This window comes from Squalius cephalus (genome assembly GCF_949319135.1).
Source record: "Squalius cephalus genome assembly, chromosome: 19".
In the NCBI taxonomy this organism is placed as follows: Eukaryota; Metazoa; Chordata; class Actinopteri; order Cypriniformes; family Leuciscidae; genus Squalius; species Squalius cephalus.
Genome location: NC_137140.1, coordinates 34,798,486 through 34,815,427, shown reverse-complemented (window position 1 = coordinate 34,815,427; position 16,942 = coordinate 34,798,486). Strand labels below are relative to the sequence as shown.

General features: G+C 36.7%; 2 protein-coding genes across 2 annotated transcripts in view; both read left to right on the top strand.

Moving 5' to 3' along the window:
• The first annotated feature begins 391 nt into the window (after positions 1 to 391).
• Positions 392 to 9,524, top strand: LOC307146888 (dual specificity protein phosphatase 13A-like). Its single transcript, XM_079851219.1, has 3 exons — positions 392 to 833; positions 4,133 to 4,350; positions 7,699 to 9,524. The coding sequence occupies exons 1-3, from the start codon at positions 706 to 708 to the stop codon at positions 7,908 to 7,910; spliced, it is 558 nt and encodes a 185-aa protein (XP_079707345.1). The 5' UTR covers positions 392 to 705; the 3' UTR covers positions 7,911 to 9,524.
• A 2,479-nt stretch (positions 9,525 to 12,003) lies between these two features.
• dusp29 (dual specificity phosphatase 29) overlaps positions 12,004 to 16,942 on the top strand; it is a 16,800-nt gene continuing 11,861 nt past the window's right edge. The window contains exons 1-4 of the mRNA XM_079850916.1: positions 12,004 to 12,272; positions 14,612 to 14,788; positions 15,872 to 16,092; positions 16,652 to 16,840. Of these exons, the coding sequence (XP_079707042.1) occupies positions 14,658 to 14,788; positions 15,872 to 16,092; positions 16,652 to 16,840 (541 nt within the window). The 5' untranslated portion in view covers positions 12,004 to 12,272; positions 14,612 to 14,657. The remainder of the gene's footprint in view (positions 12,273 to 14,611; positions 14,789 to 15,871; positions 16,093 to 16,651; positions 16,841 to 16,942) is intronic.

Here is a 16,942-nt window from a genome sequence, read left to right as displayed (position 1 = left end):
TTGGGGTGTATTTGTTATATTTGCCCACAGCTGTCAGTTTTATTTATTTAATTCTTTTTTTTTTTTTTTTTTTTTTTTTTTTTTACCTGGCAAATCAGAATTGCATAATTGATAATAATTCAATACACATTCTGTCATCATTCACTCACCCTCATGTCGATCCAAACCGGTGTGTTGGTATTTTATCTGTGGGAAACAACAGAAGTAGATCTATAAATATGCATGCCGCTCATTTGCATAGTTCACAGTGTCTGTTAATCTCCAAAAAAGATATTACAGTATATGATTTCCAAAATGCACCAGTTTTTAAATCTGAATGCAAATGTGAAAAAAGATTTCTGACCTTCAGTAAAAGATTATCACAGAACAATGACTTAAATTATAAACACTTTATGTTTCTTTAAATGCAGTTTTGAATGCATTTCTGGGGCTTGGCAGATGTGGTGGCTAAGAAAACATTACAAAAGAGGCATAAGCATCAGATAATCAGGTAATCCTGAACACCTTTGCCTTGTTAGTCAATTAGCGGAGTGTGTGTACATGTGTGTGTACACCATGTCTCTGTGAGTAAGACTATCTGCACACTAAGGCACTAAATTGGGCACCAGCTGTTGTGGCGGATCAGTCAGAGAGCCTCGAGTCCGCAGCGCCGGGTCTTTATAAACACACTATCTTCATCTATCTGGCGGGTGATTCAGGGAAGAAATGATGGCCTGTAAATATAGCAGGAAAGAGTATCTGTCAGTCAAGGACCTGGAGAAAGTTTTGAACTCGTGTAAGTTAAACTTGCACCAAATCGACGAGGTCTGGCCAAACCTGTACATCGGGAATGTGTGAGTACAAGCAGCTTGACACCTCAATCTCTCGAGCCTCTAGAAATCATGTTAATTGTGTTTTAAATGTGACTGTTTTATCAAGCTGACTTCAGCTACATATTGAGATTTATATTTTTATACAGTAGTGATCAAAACCTGTTTTTAAAGACCCCACAAAGTTCGATTAAACTATCAAAATATGAGGAACTTTTTGTTTTAAATATGAGGGAAGACAAAACAAAACACTAAACTTGGTTAAGGTATTTATCTGACAAAATTATTTGGCAAAAAAGGCGAACTACAGCTATAGGTTTTATTTTACTGTGCAAAAAATAAATAAAAAATGCATAGAAAAAAACAAGAAGCTGAAAGCACACATTGACTACAACATTATCAGTTGTTAATATTTTGTTCTTTTTTTTTGTTATGTGTTCATAATGTATGTAAATGTATGACAGCCTGGCTAAAAACTGTTGCACAATTTGCATTTGATCACAAATAAAACAAAATCGACTCCAAGCACAACTGCGCAATATGCTTACAAAATCTTTAACGCATTTTTAATTATATTTGAATAAAGAGTGAAGATGTCAATTTTCCATCACTTTTGGCCACTACTGTATATCATTCTTCATACTTCCATGATACACTCTTAAAAATGCTGGGTTGTTTTAACACAATTTTGGGTCAAATATGGACAAACACAAATGTTGGGTTAAAAATGTAATGTAAAAAATTAATCCAACGACTGGGTTTGTCCATATTTGACCCAAAGTTCGGTTAAAACAACCCAGCATTTTTTAGAGTGTATATACAATATCAATCTTAAACTGAACTGTTTAGGTCAACTTTAAACTATGTTCAGAAAACATTTGACTTCCATAAACCGATGCATTTCTGAGTGAAACATGATATTCAACAAAGGTCAAATTTGTCCATCGGCAGTTCATTGGACTGTGAAAAATGGCTGTTTTATACTAGAATGGAGGTGAAATATGGTTGAACTCTTCCTTACATTCTTAAAAAATAAAGATTCTTTATTAAAGCTGCAGTCCGTAACTTTTTTGAGTTAAAAATGATCCAAAACACATTTCTGAGCAAGTGCATAACCAGCCGGTGTTGAAAACTCTCTGCTTGCTGTAGCTCGACTCAAACCAGTGACCTTGTAATGATGTTTTTAACTCCAGTGGGACTGGTGGATTTCCGATTTCCACATAAAGAACAAGAAAAAAATGAACTAGGAAGGTTGTGCACTTTACATAATATTTTTATATTTAGTTTACTTATAATAATTGTGTTTGTTGACTTGAAATGCTTTTTTCTTTTAAGGTCCACGTAATTATGTCTCAACTTAACTGTACAAAATCCTAACGTGTTGTCTAAACACAAACCATTTATGTTAAGTAAAAAATTCTTACATCCAGAGGGTGGCAGTATAGTGCGACGGCAACTGCCATTTTGCCCTAACTTAATTTGATTGTGTTCAATCTGCTTAATATGTAAAATTTAAGTTTACTTAATCCGTTTGTGTTGGATAACACTGTAAAAAGTGAATAGTTGGATCAACTAAAAAAAAATACTTCAATTGGTAACACCTAAAGAAATTAAGTTTTCTCAACTTAAATTATCACGTTTTATCGTGAAAAATCTGATAATTTAAGTTGAGAAAACTTAATTTCTTTAGGTGTTACCAATTGAAGTATTTTTTTTTAGTTGATCCAACTATTCACTTTTTACAGTGTACATGAATGATTTGTGTTGCATTAACTGAAACTGGGCAGTGCTTGTTAGTTCCCAGGATGCTTTGCATATGGTTGAATTAAGAGAGAATAAATGTTAAAATTAAGTGTTATTTTATGTTCTTTTGAGAAAAGGGGAAGACTTGATAGTGTGTAATTGTGTTTAATGTTCAATTACATTGGAATTATTAGAACCATTTAAATTACCATTGTGGAGAAGTGTGGAGCATTTTGTTTGGCTGTGGACTGATTTGGTTACTTTTAACTGCTTTGGTTGAAGGAGCATGTAAATCTTAGCATTTAAGATGCTAATATGTGCTACTGCTAGCAAATAGCTAGCTATAGTCTATCAATTTAATTATGTGTCACTAAAATAAATGAAATATTAATGGATGAATGAAAATAACAAACACATAAGTTGAATGCAAATTAAGTAAATTAGTTGGGCTGACACTATTAAATTAAGCTGTGTCCAACCATAGTAAATAAGTTGAATCAACTTTGAATAAATTAATTTGGCCCAATGTAAGTACATTAAATTGGAATAACAGAATTGCATAATGCTGAAATAAAGAAAGTTAATCATGTGGAAATCCTTTCCATGATTTTTTTATGTTCATTCAAAGAGTTATTTTTTTGAGTGAAGAGTCTCGGCTAGTCGGCGATGAGTGTGAGGATGCTGGAGATTTATAGGCTTTTCTCACAGCACTGGATATAATTAAACTGAGCAATTTGATGGCGGATCCAGAAAGGTTCAAACGACGATCACCAGCTGGAGATTCACCCGCTGTAAAACACGAAAGTCTTCGGACTTCGGAGCGGCTACAGAACAAGAGAGACTGACACCGGCCCGTGCGGAAACAAGGATAATATCGGAAGGGCTTTAAATGTCACGCAATGCTGATGATGTTAACATTAACTATTTGAGAACAAAGTATAATTTGCACTGTTTGTCGTGATATGATGAGCGATCGTTAGATTTAATCAGCGTGATTTACTGCAATGCTTTTCCCCCTTAGTTGCTCAGAACAAAAGTGGATGTTACTTGTTCAGATTTTCACATTTTCCGGTGAAAATTCTTATGTTGGTCAAACTTCCCAAAAGTATAATGTGTGATTGTGAATGCCAGGATCCACACCGGCGGCGACTGACAGACGCACGTTCTCCTCAAAACATCGGATTCATCCGCGCTGTGCCGCGCCGAGGCACAACCCTCATAAAGCTGATCATTCCGCGAATAACTGCAATTGCAGATTTCAAACAGAGATGGAGACAAAGAGGAGAAACTACAAACTGCAGCTTTAATATAAATGGTTACATGAAGAACATTTAACATCAATGGAACCTTTTCATTCCACAAAAGTTTCTATTTAGTGGAAAAAGGTTCTTTAGATTTTGCAAATGTTCTTCACACTACAGTACGTAAAAAAATAATGGTTCTTTTAAGAACTGGTTCTTTGTGGAACCAAAAAATAAAAGAAAGTAAACCAGGTCGATTTTGATGTTGATATGTGACCATACAGACTGCAGTTTTAAGCTTATGTCCCTTCCCATGTATGTATTATTTTGTCCCACCAGAGGAATAGCGCAGAACCGAAGCGCCCTGCAGAACCTCGGCATCACTCATATCCTGAACGCCGCTCACTCCAAGAGAGGAAGCATCGGGGACCAGAAGTATTACGGCACCAGTTTCGTGTACTGTGGCATCCCCGCTGACGACTCCACGCACTTTGATTTGGACGTTTACTTCAAACCGGCAGCAGATTTCATTCACAAAGCTCTCAACTCTCCTGATGGTAAGAAATCATTGAAGAATTCACGGTAACACTTCATTTTACAGTGTCCTTGTTACATATGTTACATGTACTTACCATAGTTATAACAGTAAATTAAGCATAATTACATGCAACCAAATCCTAATCCTACCCTAACCCTATAGTAAGTAGTAATGTAGTTGCTTAATATTACTCAGTACTTACATGTATAATTACACTGTAATAATAACAACTTAAAATAAAGGGTTACACTTTATTTTTAAGGTGTCATTGTAATTATACATGTAAGTACTGAGTAATATTAAGCAACTACATGTACTTACTATAGGGTTAGGGTTTGGTTGAGGGTTAGTTGCATGTAATTATGCATAATTTACTGTTATTACTATGGTAAGTACATCTAACATATGTAACAAGGACACTGTAAAATAAAGTGTTACCAAATTAAGTGTAACCGAATTCACTCTTAGGAGTAAAACAGCTCGACAGTGTGTTTAAAATCAACATCAAACATAATTACTTTCTAACACGTGTACCTGGACTTACTGTGTGTTATTAATCAGTGCATGTTATTCTGTCTTTATAATCTTTAGTATATATGTAGTAACTTGCTCCGCCTCTGTAAAGACTTGTTTTCAGGTGACGTCATGTAGGACATACATGTTAACCAATAGTCAAATAGCAATTTAGAAAGGCATTTCGGCTGCTTTGATGCAGTCTGTCTAAAATTGTGCTAAATACGGCAACATTATTAAATAATGATTTTTTACACATGCTCTGGAGGGTGAACATCACCATCACGTTCAGGTCAAAAATACTGATACGAAACACATCACCAGGTGAAAATTGGTAGAAAATTGCAAATGTTTTTTTATGTTGCAAATCATAAAAAACAGCTTTTTCTACTCTGTTTCCTAGTAAAAACTGTAAAGTTGTTCTTTAAATGTGCACATACCCCATAAGATGCATTAAAATGAGCATCAAATCAGATATTATAATGATTTCTGAAGGATCATGTGACACTGAAGACTGGAGTAATGATGCTGAAAATTCAGCTTTGATCACAGAAATAAAATACACTTTACTATATATTCACATGGAAAACAGATATTTCAACTTGTAATAATATTTCACAATTTTACTGTTTTTACTGTATTTTTGATCAAATAAATGCAGCCTTGATGATTCTTTCAAAAGCATTAAACCTCTTATCTAAGGCTGCAGGGTTTAACCTGACTGAAGGTCGTGGCGTTGGAGAATATTAATAGCAGTGAGCTCAGGACTGTCAAATGAATCATTGCAATGAATTGTGGGTGTTATTTTTACCAGCAAAGAACGAGAGGCTGCTGTCATCATGTCTTCTATTAAAGGGTTAGTTCACCCAAAAAATGAAAACTCTGTCAGTAATTACTCACCCGTAAGACTTTCATTCATCTTCAGAACACAAATTAAGATATTTCTGATTAAATCTGAGAGCTGTCTCACTCCTCCATAGGCTTCTCTGTTATTGAAACTTGCCGGCCCAGAAAGTTAGTAAAAGACAATGTTTAAAATAGTCCAAGTGACTACAGTGGCTCAACCTTAAAGGGGGGGTGAAATGCTCATTTTCACTCAATCTCCTGTTAATCTTGAGTACCTATAGAGTAGTATTGCATCCTTCATATCTCCAAAAAGTCTTTAGTTTTATTATATTTATAAAAGAAAGATAGGCTGTACCGAGTCTTTCCGGAAAAAAACGAGCGGCTGGAGGCGGGCCCTGTGGGCGAAGCTAAAGCTGTGCTAACGCGCCGAGCTAACAACACAGAGACAATAGAAGCAGTTTTACTCACCGAACCTTTATCATTGTGACTGCTCGATCCTTAAGCATTAGACGCAAATCCGTCGATCTGGGCTTTGTTTATAAAACAATCATCGTCGAAATGCAGGGAACAAACAGTCTTACACAACTCTGTTTATACTCAGGAAAAACAAACTCCATCCACTGGTGCCTTAACGCCGGGTTCTTTGGGAATCTGTGCAGGATTGTCTTGCCCTGGCAACCAAAAACACACTTCTTTGGTGACATTGACTTCTTACCGGAGAAGTGCCCTTAGGACCCGTATAAGGAAATTCCGTTACATCTGACGTCACACATGCCCATACTCGAAAAAAACGTTCCGAAACTTGTGACAAACCGGAAGGACAATTTTTGGCACAGAAATACTCCTTCAAACGTACAATTTAATTTTTGAAACTTTGTCCATGTTTAGCATGGGAATCCAACTCTTTAACAGTGTAAAAAACTCAGTATGCATGAAATAGCATTTCACCCCCCCTTTAAGTTTATCAAGCGACGAGACTGTAAAATAGACTATAGACTGTAAAAAAATATGGACGTAGTGTCCGTGACGTCACCCGTAGGTTTCTGAAGACCGTTTTTGAAGCCTAAAGTGGGCGTGGCCGACCGTCGCCATCTTGGCAGCGCATCACTCCCGAATTTATTTAATTTTACAGTCAGACAATGAGCTGAGGTAACGTGACGGCTAATAGACAGCAGACAAACGGCTAATGATGACTAATGACCACTGCAGTGGGAATCCACCTGTCACTCAAAAATGGACACGCCATTAATTATGCAGAAATTTAAGGCTTAATATAATTTAAACGGATGAGTTATAAAAAAATTCACCCCCCTCACAGTTGTCATGAAGGGCAAAATTAGCTGTATAGACCAAAGCCACTTTTTGGCTTTGAGAAAAAACATGTTTTTTTCTGCTGTAAAGTTGGGCATTTTAACATGGGGGAGATGCAGATTTGACTCACTTTTGCAGTCGATGAATTGCCGTTTAATTCACTTCCGTGTTGGTTTCAAGAGAAAGACAGGGAGGTTGCCGCTTGGAAAAAACACAAAACAAAAAAAAACGACTTTATTCAACTTTATTGTACGTCAGAACGGAGGCTCACTATTGGCCAGCATCACACACATGACCAGCATCGGCCAATAGCGAGCCTCCGTTCTGACGTACAACCCAGAAGCGCTGCGCTGTTACACTACGTGAACTCACTCAGAGGAACACACAAGAACATGAAGAGTTGAATAAAGTCGTTATTTTTGGGGGGTTTTCGCACAAAAAGTATTCTCGTCGCTTGATAAACTTAAGGTTGAGTCACTGTAGTCACTTGGACTATTTTAAACATAGTCTTTACAATCTTTCTGGACCGGCAAGTTTCAATAACAGAGAAGCCTATGGAGGAGTGAGACAGCTCTCAGATTTAATCAGAAATATCTTAATTTGTGTTCCAAAGATGAACGAAAGTCTTACGGGAGAGTAATTACTGACAGAGTTTTAATTTTTGGGAGAACTAACAGATCTTATCTCTTCCTTGCAGGAAAAGTTCTGGTGCACTGCATCATGGGAATGAGCCGCTCCTCGTCGCTAGTGCTGGCGTACCTGATGCTTTATCACGACATGCCTCTGCACACGGCCTTACGGCGCATCGTCCAGAAACGAGCCATTTATCCCAACAGAAACTTCCTAGCTCTGCTCCTGGATCTGGACCTGCAGAGGAAGAGGAAACACCGGAGATGTGTCCTGCTGTGAGCAAACCACGACAGGACCGGTCACATGACGGACGATCATAACACCACCACGTCCTAACCCGGCCAGAGACGTGACAAGTGGTTTGTCTCTCTGCACTGAACAATGCTATCGACCTAATTAATATGCAATAACGACGAGCTGGAATTTGGACCAATGAGATTTGACTGTGGGTGAAGCTGATGCAAGAATCTAGTTCAAATGGACTATCGCAGCAGTCAAATATATATATATATGTGACTCTGGATCTCAAAACCAGTCTCGAGTCGCACAGGTTTATCTGTGGCAATAGCCAACAATACATTGTATGGGTCAAAATTATCGCTTTTTCTTTTATGCCGAAAATCATGAGGATATTCAGTAAAGATCATGTTCCATGAAGATATTTAGTAAATTTCCTACCGTAAATATATAAAATATTTATTTCTGTGAGTGAATGCAGCACAATCGCCAACATAAATGTAGAACTTTAAAGGAGATTTTCTCAATGTTTCGATTTTTCTGCATCCTCAGATTCCAGATTTACAATAGTTGTATCTCGACCAAATATTGTCCTATCCTAACAAACCATACATCAATGGAAAGCTTATTTATTCAGCTTTCAGATGATGTATAAATCTCAATTAAAAAAAATGTAACCATCTGACTGGTTTTAGTCCAGGGTCACATATTTCTATATTGGTAACACTTTATTTTACAGTGTTCTTGTTACATATGTTAGATGTACTTACCATAGTAATAACAGTAAATGATGCATAATTACATGCAACTAACCCTCAACCAAACCCTAACCCTATAGTAAGTACATGTAGTTGCTTAATATTATTCAGTACTTAAATATATAATTACACTGTAACAATGACACCTTAAAGTAAAGAGTAACCTCTATGTTTATCTTATAAAGGCTTGAACATGCACTTCATCTGCAAACATGCACTTTTAGAGAGTATAAGTGCGATACAGAGAGATAGTCGGTGAAAAGTGAAATGTTCGCGGGATTCATTTGAAGGGCCGTTTAGTAAATATACACACACTTTAAAACTCACACAAACTCAACACATTACCTCTATGTACAGCGAACTCTGGACCATCACACACACACACACACACACACACACACACACACACACACACACACACACACACACACACACCAGGACCAAAACACCACAGGATCATACAAAAGTTTAGGGGTCAGCAATTACAAACTCAGCAGTTTTAATGTTTTAAAGTTTCTTCTGCTCAACAAGGCTGTATTTATTTATTTGATCAAAAATACAGTAAAAACAGTAAATATTATTTCAATTTAAAATATCTGTTTACTTTTTTAATATTTTTTAAAAATGTAATGTATTCCTGTGATCAAAGCTGAATGTTCAGCATCATTACTCCAGTCTTCAGTGTCACATGATCCTTCAGAAATCAGTATAATATGATGATCTGATGCTCAGGAAACATTTATGATTATTATCAGTGTTGAAAACGGCGGTGCTGCTTTTTGTGTGGAAACTGTGAAACATTTTTTTCAGGATTCTTTGATGAATAGAACGTTCAAAAGAACAGCATTTATTTGAAATAGAATCTTTTGTAACTTTATAAATGTCTTTATTGTCACTTCCGAACAATTGCTGAATAAAAGTATTTTTTCAAAATCAAACAAATCTCACCGACCTCAATCTTTTCAACAATAGTGTGCATTGTACATTAATATATATGTTGCAAATGTCAAAATAACATGCACTCATTAATTGTTCACAATACACCAAATAAAGCCAATGTTGATTTCATTTTGACTCTCAGAACTCTTGACAATTTACATTTTATTTCTGTAGTTCTGTACACTTTGATTCTTTGAATATATATATATATATATATATATACAGTACTGTGCAAAAGTCTTAGGCATGTTAATACCCCCCCCCCCCCCCCCCCCAAAATGGTTTTAAGTCAGTTATTTATATCTTTTAATAATTTTAATTGTAATAATCCAGTGGGATTTGTGTATGCACAAGGAGTCTGACAGCAGCCGGTATGATCTGATCTCACCATCATCGAGTCCGTCTGTGATTACATGAAGAAACAGAAGAAACTGAGACAGACTAAATCCAGAAGAACTGCGGGAACGTCTCCGAGACGCTTGAAGAAACCTTCCTGCAAAGCTACAGGACTGTGAAAAGCACTGGCACTTGTGTTAAAATGCTGTAAAGTGAGAATGCTTTCAAAAATAAAATCACAAATTGAATTTATTTATGATTTAACTTCTATTAACTAATTCAAATCAATATATGGCGTAACAACCCTTTGCGTTTAAAATGGCTTTTGTCCAGGTACACTTGCGCATAGTTTCTCAGGGAGCTTTGCAGGAAGGTTTCTTCAAGCGTCTCGGAGACGTTCCCGCAGTTCTTCTGGATTTAGTCTGTCTCAGTTTCTTCATGTAATCACAGACGGACTCGATGATGGTGAGATCAGATCAGACCGGCTGCTGTCAGACTCCTTGTGCAGACACAAATCCCACTGGATTATTACAATTAATGGCAAAAAGAATGTTTGGAAATGTAAACTGATATTTCCTACTGACACACTACAGCAAAACATATAAATAACTGACTTAAAACCATTTTTGGGAGTGGGAGGGGGAGGGGGAGGGGGAGGGAGGGGGGGGGGGGTATTAACATGCCTAAGACTTTTGCACAGTACTGTATACACTCACCTAAACGATTATTAGGAACACCTGATCAATTTCTCATTACTGCAATTATCTAATCAACCAATCACATGGCAGTTGCTTCAATGCATTTAGGGGTGTGGTCCTGGTCAAGACAATCTCCTGAACTCCAAACTGAATGTCAAAATGGGAAAGAAAGGTGATTTAAGCAATTTTGAGCGTGGCATGGTTGTTGGTGCCAGACGGGCCGGTCTGAGTATTTCACAATCTGCTCAGTTACTGGGATTTTCACGCACAACCATTTCTAGGGTTTACAAAGAATGGTGTGAAAAGGGAAAAACATCCAGTATGCGGCAGTCCTGTGGGCGAAAATGCCTTGTTGATGCTAGAGGTCAGAGGAGAATGGGCCAACTGATTCAAGCTGATAGAAGAGCAACTTTGACTGAAATAACCACTCGTTACAACCGAGGTATGCAGCAAAGCATTTGTGAAGCCACAACACGCACAACCTTGAGGCGGATGGGCTACAACAGCAGAAGACCCCACCGGGTACCACTCATCTCCACTACAAATAGAAAAAAGAGGCTACAATTTGCACGAGCTCACCAAAATTGGACAGTTGAAGACTGGAAAAATGTTGCCTGGTCTGATGGGTCTCGATTTCTGTTGAGACATTCAGATGGTAGAGTCAGAATTTGGCGTAAACAGAATGAGAACATGGATCCATCATGCCTTGTTACCACTGTGCAGGCTGGTGGTGGTGGTGTAATGGTGTGGAGGATGTTTTCTTGGCACACTTTAGGCCCCTTAGTGCCAATTGGGCATCGTTTAAATGCCACGGCCTACCTGAGCATTGTTTCTGACCATGTCCATCCCTTTATGACCACCATACCCATCCTCTGATGGCTCCTTCCCGCAGGATAATGCACCATGTCACAAAGCTCGAATCATTTCAAATTGGTTTCTTGAACATGACAATGAGTTCACTGTACTAAAATGGCCCCCACAGTCACCAGATCTCAACCCAATAGAGCATCTTTGGGATGTGGTGGAACGGGAGCTTCGTGCCCTGGATGTGCATCCCACAAATCTCCATCAACTGCAAGATGCTATCCTATCAATATGGGCCAACATTTCTAAAGAATGCTTTCAGCACCTTGTTGAATCAATGCCACGTAGAATTAAGGCAGTTCTGAAGGCGAAAGGGGGTCAAACACAGTATTAGTATGGTGTTCCTAATAATCCTTTAGGTGAGTGTATATGTAAATGAAATAAACAGTTTATTATAAATAAAAGCAGCTGTGCAGCAAAGCACACACCCTCACTTGTGTTGACTTTGATACTCTAGATGACGAGAACAGAGAGCGAGTGTATATTTAACTCGCCGCTGTGGGAATGAGGTTGTCTAATTTAAGACGCTGTTACTCGGACACAGACGAGGGCGACTGGAGTGTGTCGAAAATAAGCAGAATCGTATCGTCCCTCTGTCTGTCCTGGTTAAAATCAGTGTGATATTACCGAGAGATGATCTTTTATGGTTTCATCCGTTCCCATCAGGAACCCTGAAGAAAGAGTGTTTTGAGCAGCCTGAATCAGATTATAGCCTATATATAAATAGATAAAGTCATCAGCTTGAACAACACGTCATACACACATACGTGTGCATGCACACACGCTGACGAGCGGTTCCTCAACACACTGTGAGTCTGTTTGTGCTTGAAAATGTGTTTTAGATTCATTCAAATAGATGCATAATCTTGAGTATAGACGGCTAGTGGTAGACATGCATTGGTTATTATAAGGAATATGGATAAATATTTGATTTGCAATGTGTAAAACTGTTATTTTATCACAAGAACACTTGATTGATGCTTAAAATGGCACTTTAACTTGATTAATTACACAATGAGAAGAACATGAACAGGATGAACAAAAAAGTATAATACCTTAAATCAAAATGAAATAAGATATTTTTTCTGAAAAATGTCTTAAATTAATTAAGTTTATACTTAAGTTTAAAGAAGAAAATAATATCTACTAATGGGGTCAGAAAAATAAACTTAATTCAAACTGAAAATGAGTTTTGGCAGATGTTTGTTTTTGTCTTAAAGTCACTTTATTTAGATTTTTGTCTCTTCAGAAAACAAGACTTTATCTTGTCAGCTTGTTTCTTACGTTAAAGTATATTGATTTAAGAATGTTGAGATATTTTAATGAAATACAAGACAAGATGATAATTTGGTAACACTTAATAAGGTCTCATTAGTTAACGTTAAACAATGAGCAATATATTTTTAAAGCAGTTATTAATCTTTGTTATTGTTGGTTAATAAACATGTTCATGTTAGTTCGCGGTGCATTAATTAACAGATACAACATTTGATTGTAATAATGTATTAGTAAATTAGTTAACTAAGATTAATAAATGCCATCATTGTTGGTTAATGTTAACTAATGTAGTTCTAATGTTAACAAATGGAGCCTTATTGTAAAATGTTACAGAACATTTATTGCAGTATTGAAATGTTTAATATTAAAGTGATTTGCAACACTTTATTTAATTTAATTTTAAGGTGAGACAAACCAACTGTTTTCTAAACTAATCTAATCCATTGCCAATACTTTGTGGAATGTTTTGCACAAACAATTTTGTTAAAAATGATGGTTTAAAGTATCAAACAGAGATAAAAACTCACTAACTAGCAGCTTTAATATCAGTTATTAATTATCAGCAGCAAGTCCTAAAGTTGAATTTTCCATCGTACAGTGGTAAAACTTGATGTTTGATTAAAATAATAATTTTATTCAATCCTTTAGCTTAAAATAAGTATTCAAATAAAAATGAAAATGTACCTTCATGTTGTTCATGAGACTTCGCAAACTGTTTCCCATATAATCAGTGTGTTCAGAAAACTCTGGAAAGGTCAAAAACAGCATCATAAAGCATCATTACAGTTTATTCTCTTGTATTTGTGCTTGCATACAGTCAAACGTACCATGTTGTGATCGAGATACAAGAGAATCAAAGGTGCTTGGTGTCAATGATGGATTGTAACAGTGACTTATTGGAGAGCTATTGTTTTCAACGAATAACTACTTAAATTGAATCTGTTCCTCATAAAGGATGAGAGTCATATGGACTACTGTTATGGTGTTTGTTTTAAAGTGCTTGAATTTGTCTTTTTGAAATGTAAGTCCTGGAAAATCCTTAAAAACTGACATATTTTTGAAGAGGATCTTGAAAAGTGCTTGAATTTTTCCGAGAAAATATAATCATTTCACGCAAAATGAATGCTGCAGTCCGTCTGAGATATAGAGCTATGAGCATGATATTAAGTTTATGATGAGTATATATCACAACTTTCATTCTTCAGGTCAATCATATATTCATTGAAAAAAATCAGTTTCAATATCCTTTCAATGTTTACAGGGATTTCCCATTCCTGACAGCGCTGGTCAATGGACTGATCTCTATGAAGTGAAACATTATATGTGACCCTGGATATATGTGTCTCGAGTCGCACGGGTTTATCTGTGGCAATAGCCAACCCATTGTATGGGTCAAAATTATCGATTTTTCTTTTATGCCAAAAATCATTAGGATATTAAGATCATGTTCCATGAAGATATTTAGTAAATTTCCTACCGTAAATATATAAAACATTTATTTTTGTGAAGCACAATCACCAACATAAATGTAGAACTTTAAAGGAGATTTTCTCAAAGTTTCGATTTTTTTGCACCCTCAGATTCCAGATTTACATTAGTTGTATCTCGACCAAATATTGTCCTATCCTAACAAACCATACATCAATGGAAAGCTTATTTATTCAGCTTTCATGTGAAGTATAAATCTTAATGTCAAGAAATTGACCCATGTGACTGGTTTTGTGGTCCAGGGTCACATATATGTAATTTGAGTAATAAATAAATAAATAAATAAATATAAATAATAAAGATATTGTTTGAGAAGTGCTGATTGAAGTCCTTGAAATCCCAAAAAAGTAGTGCTTGAAAGTCCTGGAATTTCATTTGACAGAATCTGGCCGAAGCCTGTCCGCAGGACGGGTGTAAAGCGGGTCGAGATGCCACGCACCGCTGGAGACGGCAGATACGAGACGCCGAGCACCTCTGACCTCCAGAGACTTCTGTGGGTCAAACCTGGAACCAGCGGCCATCTTGATGAGGTCAGACCTGGAATATACATCGGAGACATGTAAGAGAATCAGGAGAAATAGGAATTTTGGGGAAACTAGGTTGATGGGTTGTTTCAGTATGAGGCAAATCTTTCACATTCAAAAGAAAGACACTGTTTATAGTTTACATTCAGTCAGGGAATTTAAAAAGAAGAAGAAGAGATTCAATTTGAGATGATCCTTGTGCTTCCTGAATCTCTTGTTCACCTTTTCCCTTATTTTGATTTTACCTCTAAGGTAATAATATTCATCCCTTAGTTTAAAAACATATTGTGTTTTTTTATGTCATGTCATGTCATTTTAGTGGGTAAAAATCATATTCACACATGAAAATGGAAGAAAATGCTTGAAAATGCATGATTTTGAAGAATGTCAAAATACAAAAAAACCCTATCATCTTCCATGTCGAAATATTTACTATTTTAATGGTGTCCTGTTTTATATCTTTGTTTAAGTGAGTCCATTCCATTTCAGATCTTGCTCACTCTTTTAATTTTTCTTTTAAAGTGGATCTATTATGCCCTTTTACAAAGTCTGGATTTTTTATGTTTTCCTGCTTGAATGTTGATTATTCTCCTCATATTCTCCATTGTTGCGGCTCCTCTCTTCCCAGTCTGTCAGTAACGCTCTGTTTAGTTCCTGTCTCTATGAAGCCCCTCCTTCTGAAAAGCACACTGTGCTCTGATTGGTCGGCTGGAGCAGTGTGTTGTGATTGGTCGAGCGCTTTGAGTGTGTTTGGGAAATGTCCCGCCCCTTACCATAACCACCAGTTTAACACACTACTAACTAACTCAACCAGGCCCCGCCCCTTTATTCTGCGTATTAATTATTATAATGAGGAATATTGTGACGTGTTCCCGGAAGAAACTCAAGACTACAATGGAGGCGTTTCAGGAGTTCAGAAACACTGACACTGATATAGAGAAGACCTCCTGAAACCTTTTTCATGCTCAAACATTTAAAGTTATAAAAAAAAGCATAATAGGACTCCTTAAATTTAAGTGTGCATAACGAAGTTAGCATGTTCCCTATATATTGTTTTGTAAATGTGCAATAAAAACAGGTGTATAATAAGTGTCTGTGTGTATGTGTATCTCATTCAGGTACGCAGCGAAGGACAAACACATGCTACAGTCCCTGAACATCACATACGTGCTGAACGCAGCTCACGGGAAGTTCAACGTTAACACAGGAGCCAGTTACTACAGAGACACTAAAATCACATATCACGGCGTGGAGGCGTTCGATATGCCCTCATTCGACCTGAGCCCCTTCTTCTACTCCGCTGCCAAGTTCATCAAGAGTGCCATGAGCACCCCTGGAGGTGAGGAGAGGAAACACACCCATGGACATCCCACAAAAACAGAATTCACTGTAAAATTAAATTATATTTGACATGCAGTTTTTAGGACCATCAAGATTTTTTTTGCATCATGATATTAATTTCATTGGTCATCTATCAAGCAATTCTCATTATGCACAATGGCAATTTGCAATAATTAGCCATTAAGATTTTTTTTTTTTTGCATAATGATATTATTTTATGTTTACCTATTGAGCAATTCTAAATGCACAATGTTGATTTTTTTTTTTTTTTTTTTGGGAATTATGTCTCTGAGAATTTGAGGGAGGAACATGTGCTTAACAGACATGATGTGAAAATGTCAAAATGCTAAAAAATAAATAAAAAAAATCTACCTTATATTTGTTTCTTTATGCAAAATATGATTTCAAAAATAATGAAAAAAATAAATAAATAGAATTTGAATCTTTTTTCTTTTGATTTGTGGGTGAAATATGATCAGGACATGTTTTTGTAAAAATTCGGAATTCGTAAAAAAATTTAGTTTGTAAACATTTCTATATATATATATTTTTCCTAGGTAAGGTGCTTGTGCACTGCGCCATGGGTCTGAGCCGCTCATCGTCGCTGGTATTGGCGTATCTGATGATCCACGAGGACATGACGCTGGTGGAAGCCATTAAAGCCGTCGCACAACACAGGAATATCTGCCCAAACTCCGGCTTCATGGAACAACTGCGAGAACTGGACAAAAAACTGCACTTCCAGAGCACTGCCTTCTAACACCGGACCAACACATTCACGTCATGTTCACTGATCAGAAATACAGAGTTATTGACATGCAGAAAGATACCCATCAGTTATGACAGAA

Bases quoted from the DNA above. Each gene is read 5' to 3' on its own strand.
- LOC307146888 (XM_079851219.1), top strand. From the start codon at position 706: ATGATGGCCTGTAAATATAGCAGGAAAGAGTATCTGTCAGTCAAGGAC. The intron at 834-4,132 runs GTGAGTACAAGC...TTGTCCCACCAG, and splicing joins AACCTGTACATCGGGAATGT to AGGAATAGCGCAGAACCGAA. The intron at 4,351-7,698 runs GTAAGAAATCAT...TCTTCCTTGCAG, and splicing joins AGCTCTCAACTCTCCTGATG to GAAAAGTTCTGGTGCACTGC.